The 27795-nt window shown below is 39.1% G+C and overlaps 1 protein-coding gene across 2 annotated transcripts in view; it reads left to right on the plus strand.

Moving 5' to 3' along the window:
* The window catches only part of CHAT (choline O-acetyltransferase), a 62571-nt gene that overhangs the window by 9338 nt on the left and 25438 nt on the right, over positions 1-27795 (plus strand). For both annotated transcript variants that reach the window (XM_034434756.2, XM_034434757.3), the window contains exons 3-6: positions 592-783; positions 1383-1501; positions 6219-6272; positions 14170-14350. In XM_034434756.2, the coding sequence (XP_034290647.1) occupies positions 592-783; positions 1383-1501; positions 6219-6272; positions 14170-14350 (546 nt within the window). The remainder of the gene's footprint in view (positions 1-591; positions 784-1382; positions 1502-6218; positions 6273-14169; positions 14351-27795) is intronic.

Genomic DNA, 27795 nt, shown 5'->3' on the forward strand with positions numbered 1-27795 from the left:
TGTTTGCCTAGAAATCAACTGATATCTCCCTCCCCACTTACCCCCCCCCCAAAAAAGCAAAAGATGGGAAAGAAGGCAACAACCAAGGTCAGAGACAAAGGATGTGGGTTCTTTCTGGATTGAAAGAAATGCTCAGGATGTCCCTTCTTCACAAATCCTCTCAAAGCATAAAAGTTTTAGCTTCAGCCATCCCCTTCTCCTTCCATCTTCCATCTTCCCCAGCATCAGGGTCTTCTCCAAGGAGTCGTCTCTTCTCATTCGGTGGCTGAAGTATTTGAGGTCCAGCTTCAGTATCTGTCCTTCCAAAACACAGTTAGGGTTGATTTCTTTTAGGATTGACTGATTTAATCTCCTTGAAGTCCAAAGGATACTCAAAAGTCTTCTCTAATGCAAGGGTTTATTATCTGTAGCAAATTACAACTTCTATGCAATTTCCCAACATATAATAATATTGTTCCTAGAAGGAACCTGAAAGAAAGTGTGTGGTAGGTTAGAATATCAAGGCAGAATTTCAACTACAAAAAATAGTTTTGTAAAACAAAATACTATGAGAATATCCCATTACTAATAGCTTGGACTCTTTTTTATTAGGTACTGCCCAAGCTCCCGGTTCCCCCCCTCCAGCAAACATTAGATAGGTACCTTCAGTGCATGAAACATCTGGTGACTGAAGAACAATATAAGAAAACAAAGACTCTTGTGGAGAAGTTTGGGGCACCAGGAAACCAGGGAGAATTCCTTCAGAAGAAGCTTCTTGAAAGACATGAACAAATGGAGAATTGGGTATGTCTTCTGCCCTTAAACTGCAAATATGTTTCTCATAGAAGATGTGAAAAGAGCTAGAATCACACTGGGGTCTAAGCTTCTTTCTCCTTTATTCCCTCCTCCAAGGAATTGGTTGAGATGCTCTGATATCATCAAGGAATTATTAGTACAGACAAATGTTTATTTACAGACTTCCTTTTTTGAAGACAATGGGAAATTAACATGGGAGAGAAGAATCACTGTAGACCTGTAGTCATCAAAGAACATTAATATTAAAATTGAGTCCTAGTTTGGGTAAGGCACCAGGTTAGGAAGCAAGAGATGGTGAGTTCTAGTCCCATGACGGTGGGACTAGTTAACTAGGTGGTGAGTTCTAGTTAACCATGAAAGCCAGATGGATGACTTTGGCTGATCACTCTCTCTTAGCCCAACCCATCTCACAGGGTGGTGGTTGTGGGAAAATAGGAAGAGGAAAGTGTGTTGGAAATGTTCATCATGTTGAGTTATTTATGAAAATAATGAAGGCGGGGCACAAATAAATTTTAAAAAATAGAAAGAAAAAGGCATTTATGGTAAAAGATAATGTACCACCCCCCCTCTCTCTCTCTCTTTGGTAGGTATTGCAATATTGGCTAGATGACATGTATCTTAATAACCGATCAGCTCTTCCCATCAATTCTAGCCCAGGAATTATCTTTGCTTGCCAAGAGTTTCAAGAAGCAGATGATCAACTGAGGTAAAGTATCTGAAGACTCACCGAAGACCACAAACATTCTGTTCCGGCTACATCTGTAGCACTGCAGACAGCTGGTCATTTGTATCCTTTTAGAGAGTGGTTGAGGCCACCTGGAGGTTTATCTGTGTCCTCAGGGTCAAATGCAAAGGACCAGCTGTTTGCAAGGAGTATAAACCCTTCCATTCCCTACCATCCTGTCAGAGCTGAAGAAGCTTCTTGGATGAGAAGTGAAATGTCTTCAAAAGAAAAAACAAGAAAGTCCAGTTGCCTCTAGAAAAAACAAAAAAAACAAAAAACATCTTTGGGACATTCATGAGCTGGATGGCCAAGAATCTCCATAGACAGAGAGAATATCAAATCGTTCTGTTCCGATCACTGTCTCAGGAATTGACCAGTGGTGGGTTGCCCCAGTTTGGACCGGTTTGCAAGAACCGGTAGTAAAACCGGTGGGAGGCTCCGCCCACCGACCCGGACATCTTCAGGAAGTTTCTGCGCATGCGCAGAAGCTTCTGTGGATGTGCAGAAGCGTGCGGTCCCATTGCGAACCAGTTGTAAAGGTAAGTAGAACCCACCCCTGTTGCTACTGGTTTGCACCGATCGGGCGAACCGGTAGCGGTGGCGCAGAAGCACCGTGCGCAAGCATGCAAGCGCCCACACGAGCGAACTGGTATCAACGGGATTTGGAACCCTCCCCTGGAATCGACCTCAATCAAAATGAACGCCTTCATTCATGGGACACTGTGTTTAACTTTCAAGTCCCCAGCTCCTTCGTCTCTCTGTCTGACGCCAACCTATCGGTTAAGCAGCCTCTTTTTCATGTCATCTCAGCTACAGCCCAACCAGATCCCGGCATGCCCCACTGAATTTAAAAAGGGTGAACCATGTTAAGATTGTGCTTTGTCTTGCTTTAAATAAGCCTGTGTTGAAAATGAAAGCAGGTTTTTCTGCCTTCACCCTGTTTTGGTTATTCTTCATATTCATTAGATAATTTATATCCCACCCTTCTGATTCCTTTTCCGTTGTCTGGAGACATTAATCACAAGCAAGATCATAAAATCACAATGACACATAAACTAAAAGCAATAAAAATAGATAAACTACAGACAGCTCCAGCAGATAAAAACAACAAAAATGAGTAGTTGTTATATGTATGAATGTGTAAGTATATAAACACACACACACACACACACACACACACTGTCCTGCTTGTCGGAACAGATAAACAAATATTACAAACAGAGATATTATCGTATTTCCTACTAATGTTATAATATTCCAATCAATTAAAATATATACAAATCCTTCTAAGTGACTGGATTGTTCTCAAAGAGAGTGGATTAACTGTAAGAGGAGAATATTGTCTTTGATCATGTAGAAACCAGAGGCTCACATTTCTCAAGAAAAACATTTTCATGTGTCTGCCCTTACCTACAGATTTGAAAACTAAAATGATCTGGGAAGATAAATTGGACTGAAAATTACTTCTGCTACTTATGGCATATCCCCCCCCCAATAAACAGTCTCCTTGGGCCCTCCTATCTACGAAAGGTTCATTTCTGTTTTGCTCGAGTGATACTACTGCCAGACAGTATGGAAGACTCAATCAAATTGCAATGTCTGAGCAACTAAAACATTTGCCTTTTGGATTATAGCTTGCTCAGAATTGTGGAATTAAGATAGAGGTACTTTGGTGAACAGTTGGGGTTTTAAGCTAGCCATTTTTAAAACCTGAAGTGAGATCAGTATGAAGCATTCATGGAAAAGAAGGTTATTTTAATAGGGCGCAAATGGTTTCTAGACCTGTTCATATATTATGAGTATCATTATGGGACAATTTGGGTGAATGAACAATTTAGATAGAGTCTTCAGATATGTAGCAGTGAAACTAGGGCTAATTTTGCATGCTTTGATATTCTGAAATTACCATCTGTAAATCCAAATCCTTATATTTAATGACTGCCAATCCAAGGATTAAGATATATTCCCATGATTTTGGAACAAAATTAAGTATTCATTAACCCAGTGATGCCAAGAAAACTGTTATATTTGATGGAGCTAAGGTGGAAACCAAAATAATTATCCAGAAATAAGTTCCATTGCTAACTTCCAGGTAAATAGAATTATCATTTCAGTCTTAATATTATACATTAAGCAACATGGCACAATATATAGAACTAACACAAGAAGCTATTTTATAACTGATCTATCCAGATCAATATTAGACCAATATTAGACATATTTGGCAGGCAGCAAGTTGAGGAAAAGATCTTTTCTTGTTTATGGGATCTACATACAGGATTCTCTCTCAGATCTATCGAATCTGTCTGTCTGTCTGTCTGTCTATCTATCTATCTATCTATCTATCTATCTATCTATCTATCTATCTATCTCCCTCCCTCTCCCTCCTACCCCTCCCCTCCGTCATAATTTTTTCTGGCATGTCCTGGCCTTCCCTTAATTCTGTTCAATTAATATTGCCTAAGAATTCAAATGTTTAAATAGGTTGAGGTTCCAGTAAGAGACAGCTCCTAGTACTGTAAGAAGCTTGGCTGACCCCTCCACCCCCACCCCACCCCAAAAGAAGATTGATCTTAGTATTTGGAAGAAGTAGGGAGGACAAGCACATTGTCTCTTTAAAGCATCCACTTCCCAGGTTGACTGCTTTAAGCAGTGGACTTAAACTTTAATAGTCAACGGTTTAAAGCTGCCACATCTTATCCTATCCATGTAGTCACCTCAAATCAGGACACAATTAAAGGAGACTTTTCATTTAAAAATTTCCAAAGCACCTTTTAAAAAATGTTTTTAGATATATTTCTCCTTTTTTATTACAACAAGCCCTCCCTGAGTATAAGGTCAAATTTTTACTGGTCAAATTAAATAGCATTTTCTAAAGTACAGAGGGAATGTAAAAATATTGAAACTCTGATTAAATGCCTTGATTGAGATTGTTCTGCTAATGTGATTATGTGCTCAATCTCATTTTACTTTGAGTACAATCCAAGAATTCCAATGCTCGTGAAGTCTAAAAGCCTCATTTCTTACTTCGTCTGTCACAAGGCACAGAGACAACAGCTCTCCATTTACATCTGAGTTACATCTCAGACTCAGCTTTCCAATTAGCCCTCCCTAATTCCGATGTATGCTGGCTAAATCATATGATCTGCAAATGTTATTGACGTGCACTGTAAAATTACAGAACGACAGCACTGACCAGAAGCTCTTCTTTGGAATCTTTCAGAAATGTATTATCAGTGCTGATTTGGCTGCAAACTAAATAGCTTCATTGTGGCAGCTATTTTATTTTTCTGCTTTGCATCTGTTATTTGCAGAGCTCCTGACCCGGAAAAGGCCTCTTAGCCTGCTGGAGCCCTATAGAGAAACCTTAAACAGGAGGAGGAAACAGAAAATGCTGCCCAGATACAATCTTGACCAGATATGAACTGCAATAAGACAATTGTAATTTTAAAAATTGTTCAGAAAAAAGCAGAGAATGCATCCAAAATGTCAGTCTGGCCATTCCTGCACAGTACCGTAAATCATCAGTAGTTAAGGCTAGCCCAAACCGAAGGCGGCTTGAAACAAACAACCCAGGATCCTCCCAAAGGGGCTTTTTCAGGAGGCAACTGGACTTCCTTGTTTTTTCTTTTGAAGACGTTTCGCTTCTCACCCAAGAAGCTTCTTCAGCTCCGACAGGATGGTGGGGAACGGAAGGATTGATATTCCTTGGAGACAGCTGGTCATTTGCCTCCTTTCAGAGGGTCTTTGAAGCACTGGGAGGTCTATCTGTGTCCTCAGGGTCACCTGAGTAAGTGTTCCTGGTTCCTGCAGTCTGCAATTTTTCCTCTGGAAATCCATTCCTACTCTCACACCGTTCCAAGGGTGTTCATCCCAAATTGTATAGCTAAATTCTGTAGAGATCCTCAGTCATCCAGGTCACAGTTGTCCCAAAAGGTGGTTTTTCAGGAGGCAACTGGACTTTCTTGTTTTTCTTTTGAAGATGTTTCACTTCTCATCCAAGAAGTTTCTTCAACTCTGACCGGATGGTGGGGAATGGAAGGATTGATATTCCTTGCAGACAGCTGGTCATTTGCCTCCTTTCAGAGAGCCGTTGAAACATTTGGTGGTTTATCTGTGTCCTCATGTGTCATGGGACAACCATGACCTAGATGACTGAGGATCTCTACAGACTTCTAACCCATGATCCTGTTTGTCTGTCTTCAGGAAAAAAATAAGGAGAGATTAAAGATTATCCTTTTGTAGGAAGAGTTTGTGAGGGAAAGAGAGGATTGGGAGCATTAAAATAGCTCTGTCCTGCCGCATTTTTGCTAAACCACTGGTATCTCCTGGCTGGCCAATTTCAAGGAGTAATCCAATTTGAATAGGTTCAAGAAATTTATTAAGAGACTTCCTTAATATGTTGTTAAAACAATGGATTTAGATTCAGAAGACCTAGGTTTGAGTTCACATGTCATATCAGGGATCTAACCTACTTTGCAGAACAAATTAGCTGAGAATCTCACCCATTCCCTTTTCAGAGGTGATTTAAAAATGGAAGTAATAAGATTAATTAATACTGATGGACAATATATCAAGTTGCTCCTTGATTGTCAGCTGGCAAAGGACCACCATGATAATTTGATGATGATGATGATGATGATGAGTATATAATTTCTTGCTACAGAAATCCATGGGGCTTATATATTTTGACTTTTAGGTTTGCAGCCAATCTCATTTCTGGAGTTCTGGATTATAAAGCTCTCCTGGACAGGTAAGCCATTTGTCTCTTACAAATAGAATCCCTTCTTAAATGAGGGACAGAAGCAAAAGGGGGTTGAGATGAGTTCATGCAGCAATGAAGTCACCCTCTCGAAATAAACCATGTTCTGAGGAGAATTGTAGGTGTAATTTAGATGTACCGCTTTTAGGGGAAAATCCCATAAATTGTGGACAATTCACAAGAATATATCTGACTTTAGTCCCAGACTCTGGAACTGATAGGAAAGAAGGTCTGAAGATTAGAAGAGCTGAAAAGCACAAAAAGTGTTTCTATGCACAGCACATTTTCTGAGCAGGAGCAACATTGCTACATGACATACGATCCCAGGGCTGAAGGCCATCCTCCCAAGGACTCCAAAATTTTGGATGCTTCTTTTTTTTTAAGAGGTTGGGGAAAATGATAGAAGACACAATTAGAAGTTTAATGACATTTCAGTTGAATGAAAAGGAAAGATAACTGAAAAGTAAAGAATGTTAATTTGCCTTTGTCTCCACCAATTACTCCTGGAAGGAGGGTTCCAGTGGTGATGTTCAAAAGCCCAAGCCTGGTCCTCAGCAGGGGTGAAATGTAAAATTTGTTACTACCGGTTCTGTGGGCGTGGCTTGGTGTGTGTGGGGGGGGTAATGTGACTGGGTGGGCATGGCCAACTTTTTTTTTTTAACTTTTAAAAGCATTTTTTTCTACAACCTCTTTGGCTGAAGAAAAAATGCTTTTAAAAGCCTCTGACGATCCCAGCTGATCCGCACGATCATCAGAGGCTTTTTTTTTTTTTTTACTTTTAAAAGCATTTTTTCAGCCGAAGAGGTTGTACAAAAAATGCTTTTAAAAATAATAAAAAAAAAAACCTCTGATGATCGCACGGCTCAGCTGGGCATGGGGGGGGGCACGCCGGGATTTTTGCTACCGGTTCTCTGAACCACCTGCTACCATCGCTACTGGATCGGATGATCCGGTCCAAACTGGGAGCATTTCACCCCTGGTCCTTAGCCCTGAAAAAGTTGTGCACCCCAGAATTATAGTTTGGCATCAAAAGGCAACCATTTCCAGTTCCTTGCAGGAAGGATTTATGAAATCGTGATGTCATAACACTGAGTAGCATAACAAAACTAGACCTGTGTGGGATGGAATTTAAGATGTTGTTATGAATAGATATGATCATTTGCCAAAGCACAAAAGCTTTGTATACTCATTCCATTACGGGCCAGTGTATCTTTCTTAGCATTGTTGAACCTGGCTGCATGTGCTATGTCTTGTGTTGAGTAACCCTCTTTTGTTAGGTCACACTTTAGCTCAACAATGCATTCCTGCTTCAGATCTGTTCAATAAATCATCTTCAGTCCAGACTATGATACAGGCTATTATCCAATTCAAATGACCAGAACTATTTGAAAATTGAATCAACTCCATAAAATAGGATTTGATGTGATTTGAAAGGTTGGATTGGGTTGATTTAATTTGTTGAAACAATCTGGGGTAGGAACCGCTTTTACGTGTGCTCAAAATCCTTTTAAATTGTTGAATTTATTCAAATGCATCTTGGGTGATTCAACAGTGGGATTCAACAATTTGATTTGAGAGAGTCTATCAAATATTATTCTGATTGAAACTCTGGGGAAAAAAATCTTTGTTCCAGAGGAAACAGTGATAGGATATTTTGCCAAACAATTCATCAATTCTGTTGTTTCCACCTAGTTTAGCACAACGTCTTTTACAGTCTCCAGAGAACATTGTTTACAAAACATTATAATTATGAATTTTTCTACTGTCCTTAAAATGAGACATTAATATGATACCATAATTCAATTTTAGCATCTCAAGCTTCTCCCAAATTGTAGGCAATTAGGCATCACATTGGCCTAGCAGCTTTGCCTGCCCTTTAAAAAGGACTAAGTCCATCTAACATCTTCCTTGTGTCACCACAAAAAAATTACACTCCTCTCTGGCAGAAGGACCTCTGCCGTGCATAGCAACATTCTCAAGTAGACACCTTTGGTCTTTATTATTGACTATTACTGGGTTTTCTCCAATGCTCATTCATGAATGGTTGGAATGTGGACATGTTAAGAATGATGGTTTTTCGGAGGCTTCCGGGAGTGATGTCACAGCGGAGCAGGGAAATGGGGCTCTGTTATTCTCACCCAATTTCTCCTGTCTGGTGGCCCCCATGGGTATCGTTAAGCCTGGAGGGTTAGGAAAGGTAGAGGGGAAGCCCCGAAGACTGCGTGGAGAAGGGCAATCTCCCGCTAGAGTGAAGGGAAACCAGGGGTGAAATGCTCCCAGTTCAGACCAGATCGCCCGATCCAGTAGCGATGGCAGTGGGTGGTTCAGAAAACCATCAGAGGCTTTTAAAAGCATTTTCTTTACAATCTTTTCAGCCGAAGAGGTTGTAGAAAAAATGGTTTTAAAAGAAAAAAAAAACCCCTCTGACGATCAGGTAACTCAATATAGTTGAGATATTGAGTAAATATCTCAACTATAATGGTAAATGGAGACCTAATAGATAAAGTCATTATAAACAAGGGGGTTAGGCAAGGATGCCCACTATCCCCCTTCTTATTTATTCTCTCGCTAGAAGTTTTATTGATTCAGGCCAGGGATAATCAGGAAATAAAAGGGTTGAAAATTAAAAAAGAAGAGTACAAAACACAGGCATATGCAGACAATATGGCTTTCATAATAGAGAATCCTTTTGAAACTGGAGAATTACTAATACAGGAAATAGAGAAATTTGGTATGGTCACGAGTTTAAAAATAAATAAAAACAAAATGAAGATAATAACCAAAAATCTCACACAAGGCCAAAATAAGGAATTAGAGAGGATATTGGAAATTCAAGTAGTGAAAAAAGTAAAGTATCTTCGCACTTGGTTAACAGCAAAAATTTCCTCTATAAAAGAAGTTAACTATTTAAAATTACTACAACAAATTCGAAAGGATTTAGAAAATTGGGCAAAGCTACAATTATCTTTGATTGGAAGAGGGGCGACCATAAAAATGAACATCTTACCAAAATTTTTATACTTATTCCAAATGGTACCCATAAAACTAGGGATTTTTTTTTTTTAAGAATTGAACAAAATAACTCTAAAATTCATTTGGCTGGGGAAAAAAAACTAGAATTAAATTAAAAGATTCTACAAGATTCTAGAATTAAAGGAGGCTTCAGCCTTCTGGATTGGGAACTCTACTACCAGGCGGCAGCTGTAACATGGCTCAAGGAGTGAATAAATTTAAAAAATAGAAGAATACTAACGATAGAGGGACATGACTTTCAGCGGGGCTGGCACGCCTTCATTTGGGAGGGAAAGAACAGAGCTCACAAATATTTCCAGAGACATCAGGTGAGAGATTCCCTATTAGAGATTTGGATGAAAATTAAAAGAAATTTCTACACAAAAATCCCCAGATGGATATCAACAATGGAAGCAATGATCTATCCCAATTTAATTGATTTAAAAAGAATAGTAATTTATAAAGAGCTTCTAGATGATCAAGGGAGACTTAAATCTAATCAGGAATTAACATCACAGGGAATTAAAATAGATTGGTGGCCCTACCTACAGATTCAAACAAGATATTAAAAAGATTCAGAACAATTTGGGTTTCAAATCAAGCAACAAGAAATGGATAAAATACTAACAGGGACTGATGAAAAAACGATTACCAAAACATATAACTGCCTCCTCAAATTTAAAATGGAGGAGGAAACTGTGAAAGAAACAATATTAATTTGGGTGAAAAATTTTGGGTATAATATAGAAATGAAGCATTGGGAAAAATTATGGGGGGAAAATTATAAAATGACAATGTTGGCCGCATACAAGGAAAATATCTACAAAATGTTTTATGGATGGCATTTACCCCTGGCGAGATTGGCCAAGATGTCTCCAAATAACCCACCAAATTGTTGGAAATGTAACCATCAACAAGGGACATACTGCCACATGTCTTGGACATGTCCCAAAGTGAGAGATTATTGGTTAAAAATTAAAAAGTGGTTGGAGGAAATTATTGAACTAAAAATTGACTTGAAACCAATGTTATTTCTTCTGGGTATTATAAAAGGAAAGAAGAATAAAGAAACTCAATACCTTATGCTTCATATAATTACGGCAGCCAAAATATCATTTGCCCAAAATTGGAAACAACAACACACTCCATCAAACACAATGATTATAAAAAAGGTGCTAGAATGCACAGAAATGAATAAATTAACAATGGAATTAAGGGACAGAGAGGAAATAGTATATTATGAGACATGGAATAGGTGGTATAACTGGCTGGAAAAAAAGTCTAAAATTAATGTATGGTGAACGTTAAGAGAAGATAATATAACAATATATATATATATATTTAGAGTGCAGTAGATATGTATATATTGTATATATTAGATAAATAAATACTTAAGAAATAAGAATGTATATGTACACGATAAGCCGAAGGATATGATGAATTTAAGAAAAAATTCTGATAACGGAAAGCTGTAAAAGTGTAACTGATTTTAAAAGTGAAAAATGTTGAATAAAAATTATTTAAAAAAATAAAAAGCAACATGTTAACCTATTGGAATATTCCAAAATTAGGAAATTGTACATGTCACTAGCACATCAAAAGAAAAGAGGGGTAGCATTATATGTTAGAAATTCATTAAAAATTCGTTAAGCTGACTTTGTATAAAAAAGAACACCGATTGGGGGGGGCAAAAAAGCCCTACTAAGCAGGTATATACGAAAGTATGAAGGCTATTGCTTAAAAGCATTGTAAGCCGCCCTGAGTCTCCGGAGACGGGCGGCATATAAATCAAACTAATAAAATAATAATAAATAAATAAATAATAAACAAGTATAGGCAGATGAAGGGAGAATACTAATGATGAAGATACTAATAAACCAGAAACAAACCCTCTTGATTGCAAAATACGCTCAAAATAATAAGCAGGAAGAGTTTTACAAAAGACTTCATAAAAAGATAACTGAAGTGGACTATGAAAATATATGCATAATAGGGGATTTCAATGCACTTGTGGACATTAAAAATGATTATAGAAGCAGCAAAAGAATAAAAAAACAAGAAGAACACTTCCAAAAACCTTCTCTGAAATGACACAAGAAATAGGCGTGCAGGATGTATGGCGAGCGCTAAACGCAAAGGTAAATCAATACACATTCTGCTCAAACAGACATCAATTGTGCTCGAGAATAGACCTGGTGTGGATGACCTCAGGAATGAGAACAGATGTCCAAGAGGTAGAGATAGCAGTGAACATACGGGCAGATCACTATCCCATAAAAGTTATATGGAAGGGACAAAAGAAGAAACTGAGATGGACAATGAATCAAACTATCCTAAAAGACAAGGAGTTCATACGAATGATGGAAAAAGAAATGGAATTTTTCCTAAAAGAAAATAGAAAAGAAGAAACATCACTGCAAAATGTCTGGGATATGGCAAAAGCATACATGCGAGGACGAGTGATAACATACATAACAAGAAGAAGCAAGAAAAAGAAACAACAGCAAAACATATTACAAGATGAGCTTAAAAGACTAGAGATAAAACTGCAGAAGGACCCGCAAAAAAACAAGAGAAAAGAGAAAAGACGGGTTTCCGGCAGAACTTTGCAAAAGCTTACAAGAGGTACTAGGACCATTATTGCTGGAGGTCTACAATGAAGCGTTATCAAAGGCCAAACTCCCCAAAACTTGGACAGAAGTATACAGTACATTACATTAATACCAAAGGCAGACACAGATCCTCAACAGATAAAAAACTACAGAGCAATATCATTACTTAATGTAGATTATAAAACATTCGCCTCTATAATTTCAGAAAGATTAAAAAGATTTTTAGACGAATTAATACATCCCAACCAGAATGGTTTTCAACCTAAAAGACAATTAAAAAATAACATGAGGATTATTATTAACATATTGGAATACTACAAAAAACAGCTAGCATTGATCTTTCTGGATGCACAAAAAGTTTTTGATAACATGAACTGGCAGTTTATGACATCACAGTTAAAAAACATGAACTTCAGTGAAAACTTTGTGAAGATGATCCAAGCAATATATTCCAATCAAACGGTGAAAGTGATAGTAAATGGAGAAATAAATAAATAATAAATGGAGAAAAATTTGACATAAACAAGGGTACACTATCTCCTCTTTTATTCACACTAATCCTAAAGGTCTTATTCAGACAGACCAGACAAGACCCAGAAATAAAAGGTTTGAAGATAAAAAAAAAATGTTCTGCTCCAGCTACGGACCCCAAAGAACGCAGCACACACAAAGTCTGTTCAAACCTTAGTTTACTAAATAAACCAATCTTTTACAACAACGGCTGTTAATTAATTGCATTAACAGCCGCCAAGAATTCAAAGAATAAGAACTAAAAGCTTACTATGGTTGGCAGAATGCCCAGAAGCAATTTGCAGGAAGCTGATAAAATAAGCAAGACAAGACACGAAGGTATGTGAATGAAGTTGTTCCCTGCAAATTGCTTCAGTCGGTGTTCCTCCTTAAATAGGCTAGCCACGATGCAAGGCAAAAAACCAAGAATCAAATTGAAAATGTTACAAGATTTTAAAAACAAGGGAGGATTTGGGCTACCAGACTGGGAGCTGTATTATCAGGCCTTAGTGCTCACATGGGTGGAGGAGTGGATAAATTAGAAGAACAAAAGAATATGGACCATAGAATGGCATGATTTACAATTGGGGTGACCTGCATTTGTATGATATGGAAAAAGTAAACCACATAGTTACTTCCAAAGGCACTATATCAGAACTGCTCTGTTGTCAGTGTGGGGAAAAATCAAACAGAATCACTATATGAAAATACCGGTCTGGCTAGCCACGATGGAGGCGTTAATATACCCTAATGTTTTAGACCTGGATAAAATTGTAAGGTACAAAGATGTACTAAATGAACAAGGGGATTCAAAATCAAAAGAGGAACTAAAAAAATCAGGGAATTGATTTGGACTGGTGGCCACCTATTCAGATACAAATGAGACATAAGAAAGATACAGAGATGTATGGATTTTTATAAGGAACCCCAAGAATTGGAAAAGATACTGTTAGGGACAGATGAAAAATTAATAAAGAAAATTTATAATTACTATTGAACTCTAAAATGGAAGAAGAATATATAAAAGAAACCATGACAGCATGGGCAAATTTTTTGGGGTATATTCTAGAATTAGATAATTGGCAAAAACTATGGGAAAGACATTACAAATTAACAATGTCAATGGCATACAAAGAAAACCTGTACAAAATGTTTTATAGATGGCAATTGCCACCAGCGAGAATGGCAAAAATGTTCCCAAACATGTCACCAGAATGTTGAAAATGTAAACAGGTACCAGGATCGTACTATCATATGTGGTGGACCTGTCCAACGGCAAAAGGATATTGGTCAAAGATAAAAAGGTGGTTAGAAGAGATGACAGCACAACAAATAGGTCTAAAACCAGAACTATTCTTATTAGGTATACAATAAAAGAATCACATACTTAATGTTACATGTAATAACAGCAGCTAGAATCACATATACACAAAATTGGAAAAACGAAAGTATACCTGTAGATAAAAAAGTAATAAAATATTAGAATGTGCCAAATTGGACAGGTTAACAATGGAATTTAAAGATAAAGAGGAATCTTGAGTATTACTCAACATGGGACTAATTATACAAATGGTTAGACAACAGATGCAGAGATTAGTAACTGAATAATGAAAGCTCAACAAAATAGAAATAGATACAGTTGTATAGAATACTTCCTTTTTATCTCTCATGGTTCTAACTGATCTGATCAGATTTCTTTTCCTTCTTCCCTCACACACACACATTATGATTGGTCTTTTGTTCTGTTCCTCCAGCCATGCACTCCCTGTGGATTTTGCTCGTGGACAACTCTCCGGTCACCCCCTTTGTATGAAGCAATACTACGGACTCTTCTCTTCTTATCGTCTTCCGGGACATACCAAGGACACCCTCGTGTCCCAGAAAAGCAATATTATGCCTGAACCAGATCATATCATTGTTGCTTGTAACAATCAGGTGAGGGCATCTGAATCCTACATTTTTTAAAAAATATATATATATATCTACCCCTCACCCACTTTCTTAAATTGATCGAGAATGTATACAAATTCAAGTTATGGGAGTTTTGCCTAGTCTGGGTGATCATTAGGTGTATGAACTTCAGGTTCCAGAATTCACCAATCAATGCAGCCAGTGCTGAGAATTTGGGGGATTGAAGTCCATATATCTGGAATTTTTTTAAAAAATGCCTGAAAACAGGACCAACAGTGTCAGGTCCCATATGTTTCTATTGGGACCCTGGCATTCTGGTGGGAGAGGGAAGGATTGGAGGGATCTCTATCTGAAGTTTCTGTTTCTATTTACTGCTTGGAGAGATTGCTTTATGAAGTTTCTGTTACTGTTTCCTGCATTGCTGTACTGTGGGAAGGGTTTTGTTTACACTGTTTTAAATTGCTGTGTTTTAAGTGGGAACATTTAGTTCCTGCCTAGACCTCTTGCTATCACAAGCCTTTCAAGAAAAGTGCCATTAGGCAGGAAATGTGAACTGGTCAACCCGGAGAGTAACAGTCCTACCATGGGGACTGTGCACCCCATGTCTGCCCAGGGTAACGACCACATAATCCAAGCAGACGAGATCCTCAATGCCTGGATCACGGAGTCCATTGCCTCAAGCATCGCTGCCAAGCCAAGGTGGTCCATCGGCGTTGGGAAGAAGGAAGGCTGGGGCGGCAGGACCAAGGATGTCACCCTCACCAGTGGGAGCCACTGACCCAGCTGGAAGCAGGAGATGGAAGACCTTTACAAAGATGACAAACTGGAAGAAGCCCCAGACTGGTCCAACCAAGGAAGCCCTGAGCCTCATGAGGGAGGCCATCCATGGCATGCGGATCCAGGGTGCCCCAGCTTGCACTGCAGGCAAGGTAGGAGTGCAAAAGGAGGGTACCAATGGACAAAAGGGATCCCCAACCCCAGGGGCATCTACAGGGTTGTCACACTGGCTCTAGAAGGATCCACTGCACTTTGGATGGTGAGCCTCCATAACGCAGATACACTGGAGCTCTGCAACTTCAACCACTTCATGACAGCCCTGAGACAGAGATTTGAGGACCCCCCTAGTTGACCACAAGGCTAGAGATTGCAGAAGGCACATCAGACAGGGGCACCATCCAGTCACTGAGTACATCGAAGAGTTTCGTGACCTGACTTGCCACATAGTTTAGCCAGAGGAAATACTTATGAGTTGGTTCAAAGATGGCTTAAATGATTGCCTGTATAATGCCTACGTTGCCCATGGAGCCCCAGTTCACCTGCATGGTTGGTGTGTCTTGGCTGAGGAAACTGAAATCAACCAAACTTGAAACCAGTACCACGCAAGCTGCTTCTGGAAGATATCCCCACTGGAAGGGAGAAGAGACCAAACCTCTCTCTGCCCCACTGCACTCAGCCACCTGCTTCAATTGCAGGAAGGAAGGCCACCGTACAGCTGAGCGCCATGCAAGGATGCCCACCCAGAAGGGAGAGAAGCAGGTTGGAGGGAAACCCTCAAAGCCATCACTGTGTTCCAGAGATGCCACCCTAAAGACTCATGCAGTCGTTGAGTTCCCGCTGGAATTAATTACAGTGCAAGGAACTCTGACCTCTCTGATCAGTCAGAGAGCGACTACAAAGACCCTTTGGTAAGTGGGGTGCACAAGAAGCCTAATTAGCCCAACTCTGGTTGGGGAATTGGGCATTCAACTAAGGCCACTAAAAACCCCAGTCTCATTCTGCCAACTTGGTGGGTCCATTGCAGGTGGTGCCCTGGCCACATTTGCTACTGAACCACTCAAACTAATGATGGCAAATCACTCCGAAACCATTGCTTTCATTGTGACACCAGGCCTCTTGTTCTGGGACACTGGCCCCTTGTTCTGGGACTGACCTGGTTAAAGAAGTGGAACCCAAGGGTGGACTGGATGGAGAGGATGCTCCAATTCCCTAGTAATGAATAAATCTGGAGTGAGGAACCAGACTGGAATACCGCAGAGTGAAGAGGTAGCTGTGACTGCAGCGAATGGCCCCTACTGGGTGTCCCCAGGGAATACTGAGATTTGATGGATGTTTTCAGCAAAGCAGCCTCAGATGAACTTCCCCCCCAAAGGTCTACAGACTGTGCCATCGAGATTTTACCGGGGCCAAACTGCCTAAGCCAAAACTTTATGCTATGACTCCCTGGGAACTGGATGAACTGCGGCAATTTATAAACAAAAAACTCAAGCGTGGGTTCATCGAACTGGTGAGAAAGTCTTGTTCCGGGAGAAGGATGGCTCATTACGCTTATGTGTGGATTATATCCCCTATCCCTAATGAAGGATATGCTGGCCCACCTGGCGAAGGGGAGTACTTTTTCCAAACTAGACTTAAGGGAGGCTTATTACCGGATCAGGATCCAGGAGGGGGATGAATGGAAAACAGCATTTAATTGTCCGTTGGGATGTTTCAGTTCAAGGTTTTGCCATTCGGGCTCCAAGGGGCTCCCGCCATTTTCATGCAGCTGATTAATGAGGTGCTACATGAGCACTTGTATAAGGGAATTATTGTTTATCTTGATGATATATTGATTTATACTGAAACTAAGACGCAACATGTTAAATTGGTGTCGGAGGTTTTGAAGAAATTAAGAGCAGCTAAGTTGTTTGCCAAACTCTCCAAATGTGATTTTCTCCAAGATAAAATAGATTACCTAGGGTACAGAATCTCTCACTGGGGGTGGAAATGGACCCCACAAAAGTCAGAGCAGTCCTCAATTGGGAAACCTCCCATACTCACAAACAATTGCAGAGCTTCTTGCGGTTTGCTAACTTTTATAAGCAGTTTATCCCTCTTTTGCCCAAATAGTGTTGCTGATAACGAATCTGTTAAAAACCAAGGAGGTAGATAAACCAAAACCTAGCCAATCACTGAATTGGACTATGGACTGCCAAGCGGCATTTGAAAAACTGAAAAAACTTTTTTCGGCCAAACCTGTGTTAAAACACCCAGATCCAGAGAGACCATTTGTAATCCAGGCCAATGCCAGTGATGTGGAAATCAGTGCGGTTATACTCCTAGAGAATGAAAAAGGCAAGTTACAACATTGTGCATACACCTACAGGAAATTAACTGACTGAACAGAGATGGGCAATATGGGGAAAGGAGGCTTTTGCAGTTAGGTGGGCACTCCTAACTTGGAGAAATTTCTTAGAAGGAAGCAAAATAACTTTCCAAGTATGGACCAACCACAAGGACTTGGAAGCACTCAAAAACCCACAGAAAATGTCCCCAAAACTAGTCCAGTGGGCACAGTACTTCCAATGCTTTAATTTCACTTTGAAGTATTTACCTGTTCTGACTTAGGCTTCCTGAGATGGTAAAAAGCACACGATTAGTCCCAAAAACCCTCTTTTTATTTCAACGGCTATGAATTCTGTTCATTCACAGCCTGTAATGAGTCACAAATAGTTTGTAAAGAGTCTGACAAAAGTCTGCCACAGTCCTTTGGGATAAGGCTGATAAGCACCCACCTTTATCTCCCTTGACATGCTGCCAAAGACTTAATTGGCAATTACCTTTGCAAGGCCACAAGGAGCACAGAGTCAAAATGGAGCTTCAGAATTTAAACCGATCAGAACGAACAAAGTTGCTTCCTGCAAAGGCTCACATGCCTTTGCTCCTCCTTTATGTCTTATGGGAGGGACCAATCATCTCCAAGCCCTACTCCTGAGTCATCCCTTTTGTCTTAACTGTTCTTCCCTTCTGGCAGCTCTGTGCATGCACACACTAGGAACAGGTTCTCCCTGTTCCTCTACCTCACTGATGTCCGACTATGGAGGCTCCGGAGGCAGCACATAACCCCCAGGTGGCCCTGGCCCCCTCTCTGCCTCCGATGCAGAGCCCTCATCTGAGCCTTCCTCAGACTTGAGGACTGGCCCATGTTCCTCCCCAACCTCCTTACTGTCCGACTCTGCTGCCAGATCCGCAGGCCACTGGTGGACCACAACATTACTGGGAGGAAAATGCAGATGCCTTGTCCAGACTATCGCAATACAACAGTGCAGTGATGGGATTCAGCCAGTTCACACCACTTTGGGAGAACCGGTTGTTAACTTTCTGTGTAGTTTGGCAAACTGGTTGTTGGAAGAAATCATTAGGTTGTTAAAGTACTTGAATCCCACCACTGCAACAGTGGTAAGGCGGAAGTAATTATTATTATTATTATTATTTTTTAAATTTTTATTAATAATAAAAAGAAAAAACAAAACCAACATATATACATAAAATGACATACAAAACTAACAAACATCGATTCAGTCCAATGACTGACTCTTAGAAGTTACTATAACGGTGGGGTATTTTCCATTTTTCGATTTATATCAATGTCTATAATCATCTGTTTACATGGTTATATATATATATATATAATTGATTCCTTATTTACTTCTATACATTTCTATTGATTAGTCATAAACTATCCTTGTATTCCTATTTTTGCCTCCAGCCAGCCGTACCATCTTTGCCATACTAAATAGTAATCAGTGTCATCTTTCTCTTGTATTTCTTTTGTAAGCTTATCTAATTCTGCGCATTCTGTAATTTTAGCTATTATTTTGTCTTCTGTAGGTAACTGTTCAGATTGCCAATGTTGGGCAAAGAGTATACGTGCTGCTGTGAGGATATGAATGATTAGATATTTTATTTCTTTGGTATAATTTGGTGTGATGATTCCCAATAAAAAGGTTTCCGGTCTCATTTCAAGTTTTTGTTTCGTAATTTCCTCAATCATTGTTTTGATTTGTTGCCAGTATTGTTTTGCCCTTCGGCATAGCCACCAGAGATGATAGTATGTCCCTTTCTGTGATTTACATTTCCAGCACATCGGAGATGTATTTGGGAACATCTTGGCTAGACGCGCCGGTGGGAGGTGCCATCGGTAGAACATTTTGTAAAGGTTTTCTTTGTAGGGTATGGACAGTGTCATCTTATAATTTATCTTCCACAAATTCTCCCACTTATCCAATTCAATAGTATATCCTATGTTTTTGGCCCATGTTATCATGTTTTCTTTGACAACCTCCTCTTCCAATTTGTATTGTAATAGGTACTTATAAATTTTGGTGATCATTTTCTCATCTGCACTTTGTAATATTTTATCCAATTCATTTGGTTCATTTTGGAATCCGAATTGTGCCCGATCAGTTTTGTATCTTGATTCTATTTGCATGTATGGCCACCAATCAATGTCTATACCCTGATTTTGTAATTCTTGTCTTGTTTGTAATTCTCCTTCACTGTTCAGTAGTTCTTTATAAGTCCTCATTTTCGCTATGTCCATAGCATTGGGGTATATTTGTGCTTCCATTGTCGATAGCCATCGTGGGATCTTGGTGTAATGTTTCCTAACCTCTTGCCATGATTTGTACAATGCTTCTCTAATGATATGTTGCTGAAAATACCCATGGTGCTTATCCTTTCCCTCCCAGAGAAAGGCATGCCATCCGCGATGTAGATCAAAGCCTTCTAGTGATAACATTCTTTTATTCTTAAGATCTATCCAGTCCCTTATCCAGTTTAGCGACGCTGCTTTATAATATAGCTCCCAGTCCGGTAGGCCTAGGCCTCCTTTTTCCCTGGTATCTTGCATACATTTTATTTTAATTCTGGCCCTTTTCCCATTCCAAATAAATTTTGTTGTTATTTTAGTAAGGTCCTTAAAGAAGTTCTTTCCTGGCCAGATTGGGGCTACTTGGAAAAGGTAGAGTAATCTAGGGAGTATGTTCATTTTTATGGATGCAATTTTCCCTAGGAATGACAGTTGTAATTTATTCCACGTTTCCAGGTCTTTTCTAATTTGTTTCATTAATTTATTGTAATTGTCTTCTCTGATTGTTATTGCTTCGGCCGTAAGCCAGATTCCTAAATACTTTATTCTCTTTACAATTTGTATTCCTAATTTGTCTTCTAGTTGTATCTCTTGTACCTTTGTCAAGTTCTTTGTTAACACTTTAGTTTTTTGTTTGTTAATTTTAAGCCCTGCGACTCTTCCATATTCCTCTATCCTCGCTAAAAGTTTGGCTCCTGTTGTTTCCGGTTGCTCCATTATAAACACCACGTCATCAGCAAAGGCTTGCAATTTGTACTCCTCTTTCCGTGTTCTCAAATCTTTTATTTCGGGGTCTTTCCTGACTTCATTTAATAATATTTCCAAAGAGATTATGAACAATAGTGGGGATAAGGGGCAGCCTTGTCTCACTCCTTTTTGTATATCTAAGTTTTCAGTCATATCTCCATTGATCATAATTTTGGCCGTTTGGAGGGAGTATATTCTTCTAATCATTTGTAAAAATTTAGCACCAAAGTCCATAATTTCTAATTGCGATATGAGGAAGTTCCAGTTTAAATTATCAAAGGCCTTTTGTGCGTCTAAGAAGAGTAAGGCTGCTTGTTTATCGTTTCTTTTCTCGTAATGTTCCAGGACATTAATAATTGTTCTTATGTTATTTTTGATCTGTCTTCTTGGAACAAAACCGTTCTGATCCGTATGTATATATTTATGAATAATTGTTTTCAGTCTTTGCGTTATGACCAACATGAAGAGTTTATAATCTACATTAAGCAGTGAAATCGGCCTATAATTTTTAATTTGTGTGGGGTCTGTGTCTTCTTTAGGGATAAGTGTAATGATGGTTTCAGTCCAGGATTTGGGAATTTCTGCCTCTAATAATGCATCGTTGAGAACCAGGAGTAACAGTTCATCCATTGCATTTTGACAGTTCTTATAAAACTCCATTGGTATACCGTCCGGGCCTGGAACTTTGTTGTTTTTTTTGCTTTTTCCTTGCTTCCACCAGCTCAGACATCGTAATTGGTCTATTTAATGCTTCTCTATGGGACTTCTCTAATTTTATGATGTTTGTTTTACCTAGGTATTCCTTAATGTCTTCCTCCCGAATCTCTTCTCCCTTATAGAGACTTTGAAAGAAGTCTTTAACTATACGTTTTTTGTCTAGGTTGGTGTGGTGTATTTGTCCTGTTTCGTCTTGCAATTGAAATATTGTTCTCCTTTCTTTTTCTTTTTTCAATTTATACGCTAACCAGCGCCCCGTTTTGTTTGCATGCTCAAAGTGTTTCTGCTTTGCTAATTTAATTTTCTGTGCGATTTCTGTCTGGGTAGTCAGATTGATTCTGTGTTTAGTAAAATTTAATTTTGCTTTTATTGTTTTGTTTTGGGGGTCCTTCTGCAATTCTAATTCATATGTTCTGAGTTCTTCTAACAACTTATTCCTTGACTGTTGTTTCTCTTTATTTTTTTTTGCCATATACGCGATTGTGAGACCTCTTATATATGCTTTAATTGTGTCCCAAAGATTTTGAAGTGATGTCTGTTCTTTAGTGTTTATTTGTAGGAACATTTTAACCTCTTTCTCGATCATCTGTATATATTCCTTATCCTTTATTATTCCCGTATCCATCATCCACCTCCTTTGCTTTCGATGTCCCTTCCATATTATTCTAATGGGGTTATGATCTGCCCAGGTGTTCACTGCTATTTCGATATCTTTTACCTCCTCTCTGAGATCTGAAGTCATCCAGGCCATGTCAATCCTAGACCATGACTGATGTGGGTTTGAATAATATGTATATTGTTTCGTTTGCATGTTTGCCTCTCTCCATACGTCATGTAGGTGTAGTTCATTGATCATATCCTTGAAGGGTTCCGGTAGAGTTTTCTTTCTGGTTTTACTTTGTTTGGTACTCCGGTAATCTTTTTCTATGTCCGTGATTGCGTTGAAGTCTCCTACCATACAGATAGCTTCGTACTCCAGGTCTTTAATTATATTGTGTAGCTTTTTGAAAAAATCATTTTGATTTACGTTGGGTGCATATATAGATATTAATAGTATTGTTTTGGATTCTGTTTGTATTTCTATTATTAAGAAACGTCCTTCTGTGTCTGCATATATTTGTTTTGTTTTTAGGTATTTCTTCACATATATTACGACTCCTCTCTTTTTTTGGTCTCCAAGCGCTGCATATAGTCTTCCTAATCTTTGATTATCCAATAGTTTTTGATGCTGTCTTTTAATATGTACCTCTTGGAGTGTTATAATATCCATTTCTAGTTTTTGAAGTTTTGTAAATGTGTGTTTTCTTTTTGCTGGTGAATTAAGTCCGTTTATGTTGATTGAAATGAGTTTTAACTCTTTTTCCATCTCTCTTTATTTATTTATCCGTTGATTGCAGTCTTTTGTTGTTTCTGAGTATCATTTGCGTCTTTTCCCTCGCTCCCTCTCTCTCCATTCTTTCTCTTTCCAATCTTCTCCCCTCTTCTTGGTCTCTTCCTTCTTTCTCCGTCTGCCGTTCCTCTTGCCTCTTAGGACCCTCTTCTTTTCTACTCTCTTGGTCCTCCTCCAGCACGAAGTGTTGATCAAAGAAGTCCTGTGCTTTTCCTATGTTATCAATTCTATATTTTTTGTCTTCCCAGGAAATTAGTAGACCCTCCGGTATTAGCCAACGGAACTTTATTTTAAATTTATTTAATTGTGCCGTTAGGAAGTTGTAGTTCCTTCTTTGGTCCCTCGTCCTTTTTGGTATCTGTTTGAGGGTTAAAATTTCTCTTCCCTTATACATAGCTGTATCCTCTCTCATCTTCCTATAGATCTCTTCTTTTAAGGATTTTTTTGTAAATCTGATATGTATTTCCTTTGGCAGTTTGTTTCTCCGGGCGTAGTTCGTGTGGACTCTATAGATTTCGTCTATTCCACTTCGAATCTCTTCCTTGTTCCTCTGGGTCACTTCAGAGAGTATCTCAGTCATGATTTCTCCTAAGTCCTCCTCCTTTTGCTCTTCTACATTCTGGAACCTTAGGTAGAAGGATGCCTTCTCCATCTCAAGATATGATACCGTGTCCTCTAAATCCTTATTTGTAGCTGCTTGGTCATATTCCATCCTCTCCATTTTCTTATTTGTATATTCTATTCTCTCCTCCACCTTACAAATCCTCTGTTCATTTTCCTCCATTTTATGTTGTATCTTTCCTATCTTCTCGTCCATGTTCCTAATATTATCCTTTATCTCTCCCACATCCATCCTTAGTTCCTCGTGGTTTTTCCTTGTCTCCTCATGGTTATAGGCCATAGTCTCTTGCATTTTATTCATTCCTTCCTGGATCGTCGTTAATATGGAATGAATGTTTTGCATACTAAGGGTGGGAACTGCTTTATCCTTTTCCGTGGTTTCAGCTGTTTTTTGTTGTATTGGGGAGGCCATGAGTATCATCTGACTTGATGGTATTTTCTTACTTAACTTAGAGATTGTTGTTGAGCTTGTAGTTGCCATTTGTATTTCTTTTAATATCTTCTCCCAGAATCTCATATACTGATTTCTATTTAGGTTATTCTATTTCTTTTGGGATTTTTGTATGGTTAGTGGCTTTCAATAGTCCGGGTAATCCCAAGCAAATAAGCAACTAGGATAGGTTCCCTTGTCACACTATCACTATCTATATGTAAATTTATCTATAAGTTCTATTTTCCCTTTTTCGATATTTTACAGAGATCTTCAATTCAAAATAACTGTCTGGTCTGTATTACTCTCTAAACATAGGGGTAGAATATAAGGGGGGGGAAGCGAGGGAAAAGTCTAATACTTCAGCAATTCATCAGTTAACTATCCTTATATTTGGTTATTTACTATCTTATTTAAATTAATTGTTAAGTACTATTAATTAATATTTATCAAATCAATTACCTTAATTTCAACCCTAAAATCAATTAATCTGTCTAATATAGTTTTCAAAGCTAGACATGCAAAGAGATATAATATTTAACTACCAAGATAAAATATAGCACTAAGATAAATATAGTTATATATTAAGAGTAAATATAAAATTAAATTAACAGTTATATATATAGTATATAATATATAATATATAGGATTTTATAGGTTTCACAAACAATACATTTAATATTAATGCCTTCTATGGTTCTTAATCACTAATTTGTTATCAGCTTTTAATACAATTAATTATACTTTACAGTTGATTCTTCTTCTTCTTCTTTTTCTGGATCACTCTCTTCTCTCTCTCTCTCTCTTTTTTTTCTTTTCCTTCTCTTCTTCCCAAATTTGTATCTTTCTTATTTATTGTTCAAAGTCCAAAGTTCTAAGTCCAATGTCCAATGTCCAAATATTTTTAGATTGAGTGTCCAATGTCCACCAAAGCTTCAAAACCCCCAAGTGTCCACCTTTCAAACAGAGAGAGAAAAGGAGTAGAGGGTAGAATAATCCAAATCCCGAAGTTTAGGTCCAAACCTCCAAATTTCCAAAGTCCAAAAGTCCAAGAGTCCCAAGAGAAATATTCCGCTTAAATTAATTTAATTTAGCTCGAAAAGTCAGTGATCTCCACTTTAAGCGAAGTTTTCCTGGCGCTCTCTCTTCCGGTATCGAATGTTTGTTAGATGTCTCGTTATCGCTTCTACAAAGTCTGTCAAATTAACCCCCTTTCTCTCCTTAAATTCCGTCTCTCCTCTGTGGCTGTATATTCAAAAACCAAGCTTGTCTGGGCTCGCCTTCTCCTCCTGGGTTTCCTCCGCTTTCACCGGCTGCTAAATTGTGCGCTGTCACTGTCAAAATGGAAGCTGTCTCCGCTTATTTCTCAGTCGCCGCTATCTAGCTTCTTAGTTGGAGTTTTAACTTCTTCCGCCTTCGAATTTCACGTTATGGGTTGTAAATATACCTTTTGAGCTTTTTTCTTTCCCGATCTTTCCACCGAAGTCTTCTTTATTTGATTTTCGCTTCCCTCTTAGTCAGCTGTCAACGTTTCTGGCCAGCCGGGTGGCTGGTTTTTCCCCGATCAGGATTAAGGGGGGGTTTCCTGAACCTTCGGGGGGATTGCTGTCCTCCCCGAGGTCCTCGGAGTTTCCCCTTTTTTCTATTGACCTATCCGAGGTCAATAGTGCCTATATCGGCTCCTAAATCGGCGATATTAGGGACTTGGAGAACGGAGAACCGTTCCTTTCGTCCCTAACACGATGACGTCACCGCCGGAAGTGGGGGCGGAAGTAATTAAACCCATGCTCCCAGCCCCCCAATTAGCAGCTAAAGTTGTCACACGCTCTCAGACAAAGAACAACTCCACCACCTTAGAAAATGCCACCACCACAGAATTCAAAAAGAACTTGGAAACAGATGAGTGGTTTAGTGCCCATAGACATACTTGTATAATACAAGAGGGGTTACCTTGGGTGGGAAATAAGCTGTATGTCTCAGATAGGGAAAGGCTGAAAGCTATGCAAGCTTGTCATGACTCCAAATTAACTGGTCACTTTGTAAAAACATTAAATTTACTGAAACGGCAATTCATAGAAAGCTATGTAGCAAGTTGCCCCATTTGTGATGCCACTAAATGCAGGCAGGGAAAAAAACCCAATTTACTGCAGCTGGTGGCTGATCCTTCAGCACCATGGAGAGAGATTTCCATGGATTTTATTGTAGAATTGCCTGAGAGTTCTGGAAACACAGTGATCTGGGTTGTCACAGACCTTTTCTCAAAGCAGGTTCACTTCATCCCACACCAAAAGATCCCTATGGCCAAAGCCTTGGCTAAGCTGTTTTTGGTCCACATATACTGCTTGCATGGGGCCCCATGATGTTATTTCAGACAGAGGAGTCCAGTTCACATCCAAATTCTGGAAAGCCTTTTTGGACCTACTTGGAACCAAACAGGTACTGTTCCAGAACTAAGTTTGTTTGTTCTGTGGCCCTGTTTGTTTATGGATGATGACTAGAACTTAGTCATTATCTGCAAACAAACAGGGCCACGGAACGAATGAACTCAGTTCTGGAACAGTACCTGCATTGTTTTATTAATTATCAGCAGGACAACTAGACCAAGCTATTGCCTTTTACAGAAGTGGCCTATAATAATGCAGTTCACACTAGCACAGGTTTTACCCCTTTCAGAGTGGCCACAGGGCAAGAATTTAATGCTATGCCTGAGTTACCCTTACATGAACCAGAAATCCCCTCCTTGAAACAGTGGATCAGTGATTTGCAAACCATTTGGGCGGTGGTCCGCAAAGCCTTGGATGAAGCCAAGGCTGCCTATAAAGCACAAGCAGATAAGAAACAAATAGAACCGAGACCTTATAAAGTGTGGGACAAAGTTTACCTTTCCACCAAGTTTCTAAAATCTTTGCAGTAGTCTAAAATAGCTGGGCCCTAAATACATTGGGCCTTTTTTTTTTTTTTTAATTTGATTTATATGCCGCCCTTCTCCGGAGACTCAGGGCAGCTTACAGTGCATTAAGCAATAGCCTTCATACTTTTGTATATTTATACAAAGTCAGCTTATTGCCCCCACAAACTGGGTCCTCATTTAACCTACCTTAGAAAGGATGGAAGGCTGAGTCAACCTTGAGCCTGGCAAGATTTGAACTTACTTTAATTGCAGACAGCTGGTGTTAAATTACAGTGTCTTGTCTGCAGAGCTATCCAGACTCTCCCCATTGTTCGTATTAACCCTGTCATGGTGGAATTGCAACTCCCTAAGTCATTACAGCAAGTCCACCCCATTTTTCATTGTAGCTTGCTGAAGCCTGAAATCACCTCTGACCTTCATCTGGTTACTACCCCTGTTCCACCCCCTTTTATGATAAAGGACGAACAACATTTTGAAATTCAAGAAATTCTAGACTCTAGGAAATTCCACGGAGTCACTTAGTACCTGGTGGCTTGGAAACACCCTCCCATTTTCACACAATGAATGAGTTCATAAAAAACATGTGCATGTCCCTAAATTAATATGTACAGTATATTTCATCAATTGTACCCTGACGAACCTTGCTGATTTTATGTTTTCTTTGTCTCCCCTTCCCTCTTTTTTCTTTTCTTTCTGGTGGACTTCCCATTTTTCTAGGGGGGGCAGCATGTCAGGTCCCATATGTTTCTATTGGGACGCTGGCATTCTGGTGGGAGGGGGAAGGATTGGGGGATCTCTATCTGAAGTTTCTGTTTCTATTTACTGCTTGGAAAGATATCTATCTGAAGTTTCTGTTTCCTGCATTGCTGTACTGTGGGAGGGGTTTTGTTTGCACTGCTTTAAATTGCTGTTTTTTTAAGTGAGAACATTTAGTTCCTGCCTAGACCTCACAAGCCTTTCAATAAAAGCTCCTTTTGGAACAACTGCAGTTTCAAGAGTCCTGCTTTCTTGGGAAGATTGGAGAGGCAAGACTTTACAAACAGGTTGAGAAGAAATAAAAAAGGAAGTGAAAAGTTTGTTCCAAATGAATGCCTCCTTCTTCTCAGTTGACTTTTGGCCATCGAAGCAAAACTGAATATACTCTTGGTGACTGGAGTCACAATTTGTTCTCAAGGACCTGAGGACCTCACATACTGAGACTGAGGTTGGCAGATTTTCTGTCTGTTTCCCCTTTTTCCAGAGAAAG

This window comes from Pantherophis guttatus, chromosome 6 (genome assembly GCF_059756535.1).
Source record: "Pantherophis guttatus breed Tessera chromosome 6, ASM5975653v1, whole genome shotgun sequence".
Taxonomy (NCBI): domain Eukaryota; kingdom Metazoa; phylum Chordata; class Lepidosauria; order Squamata; family Colubridae; genus Pantherophis; species Pantherophis guttatus.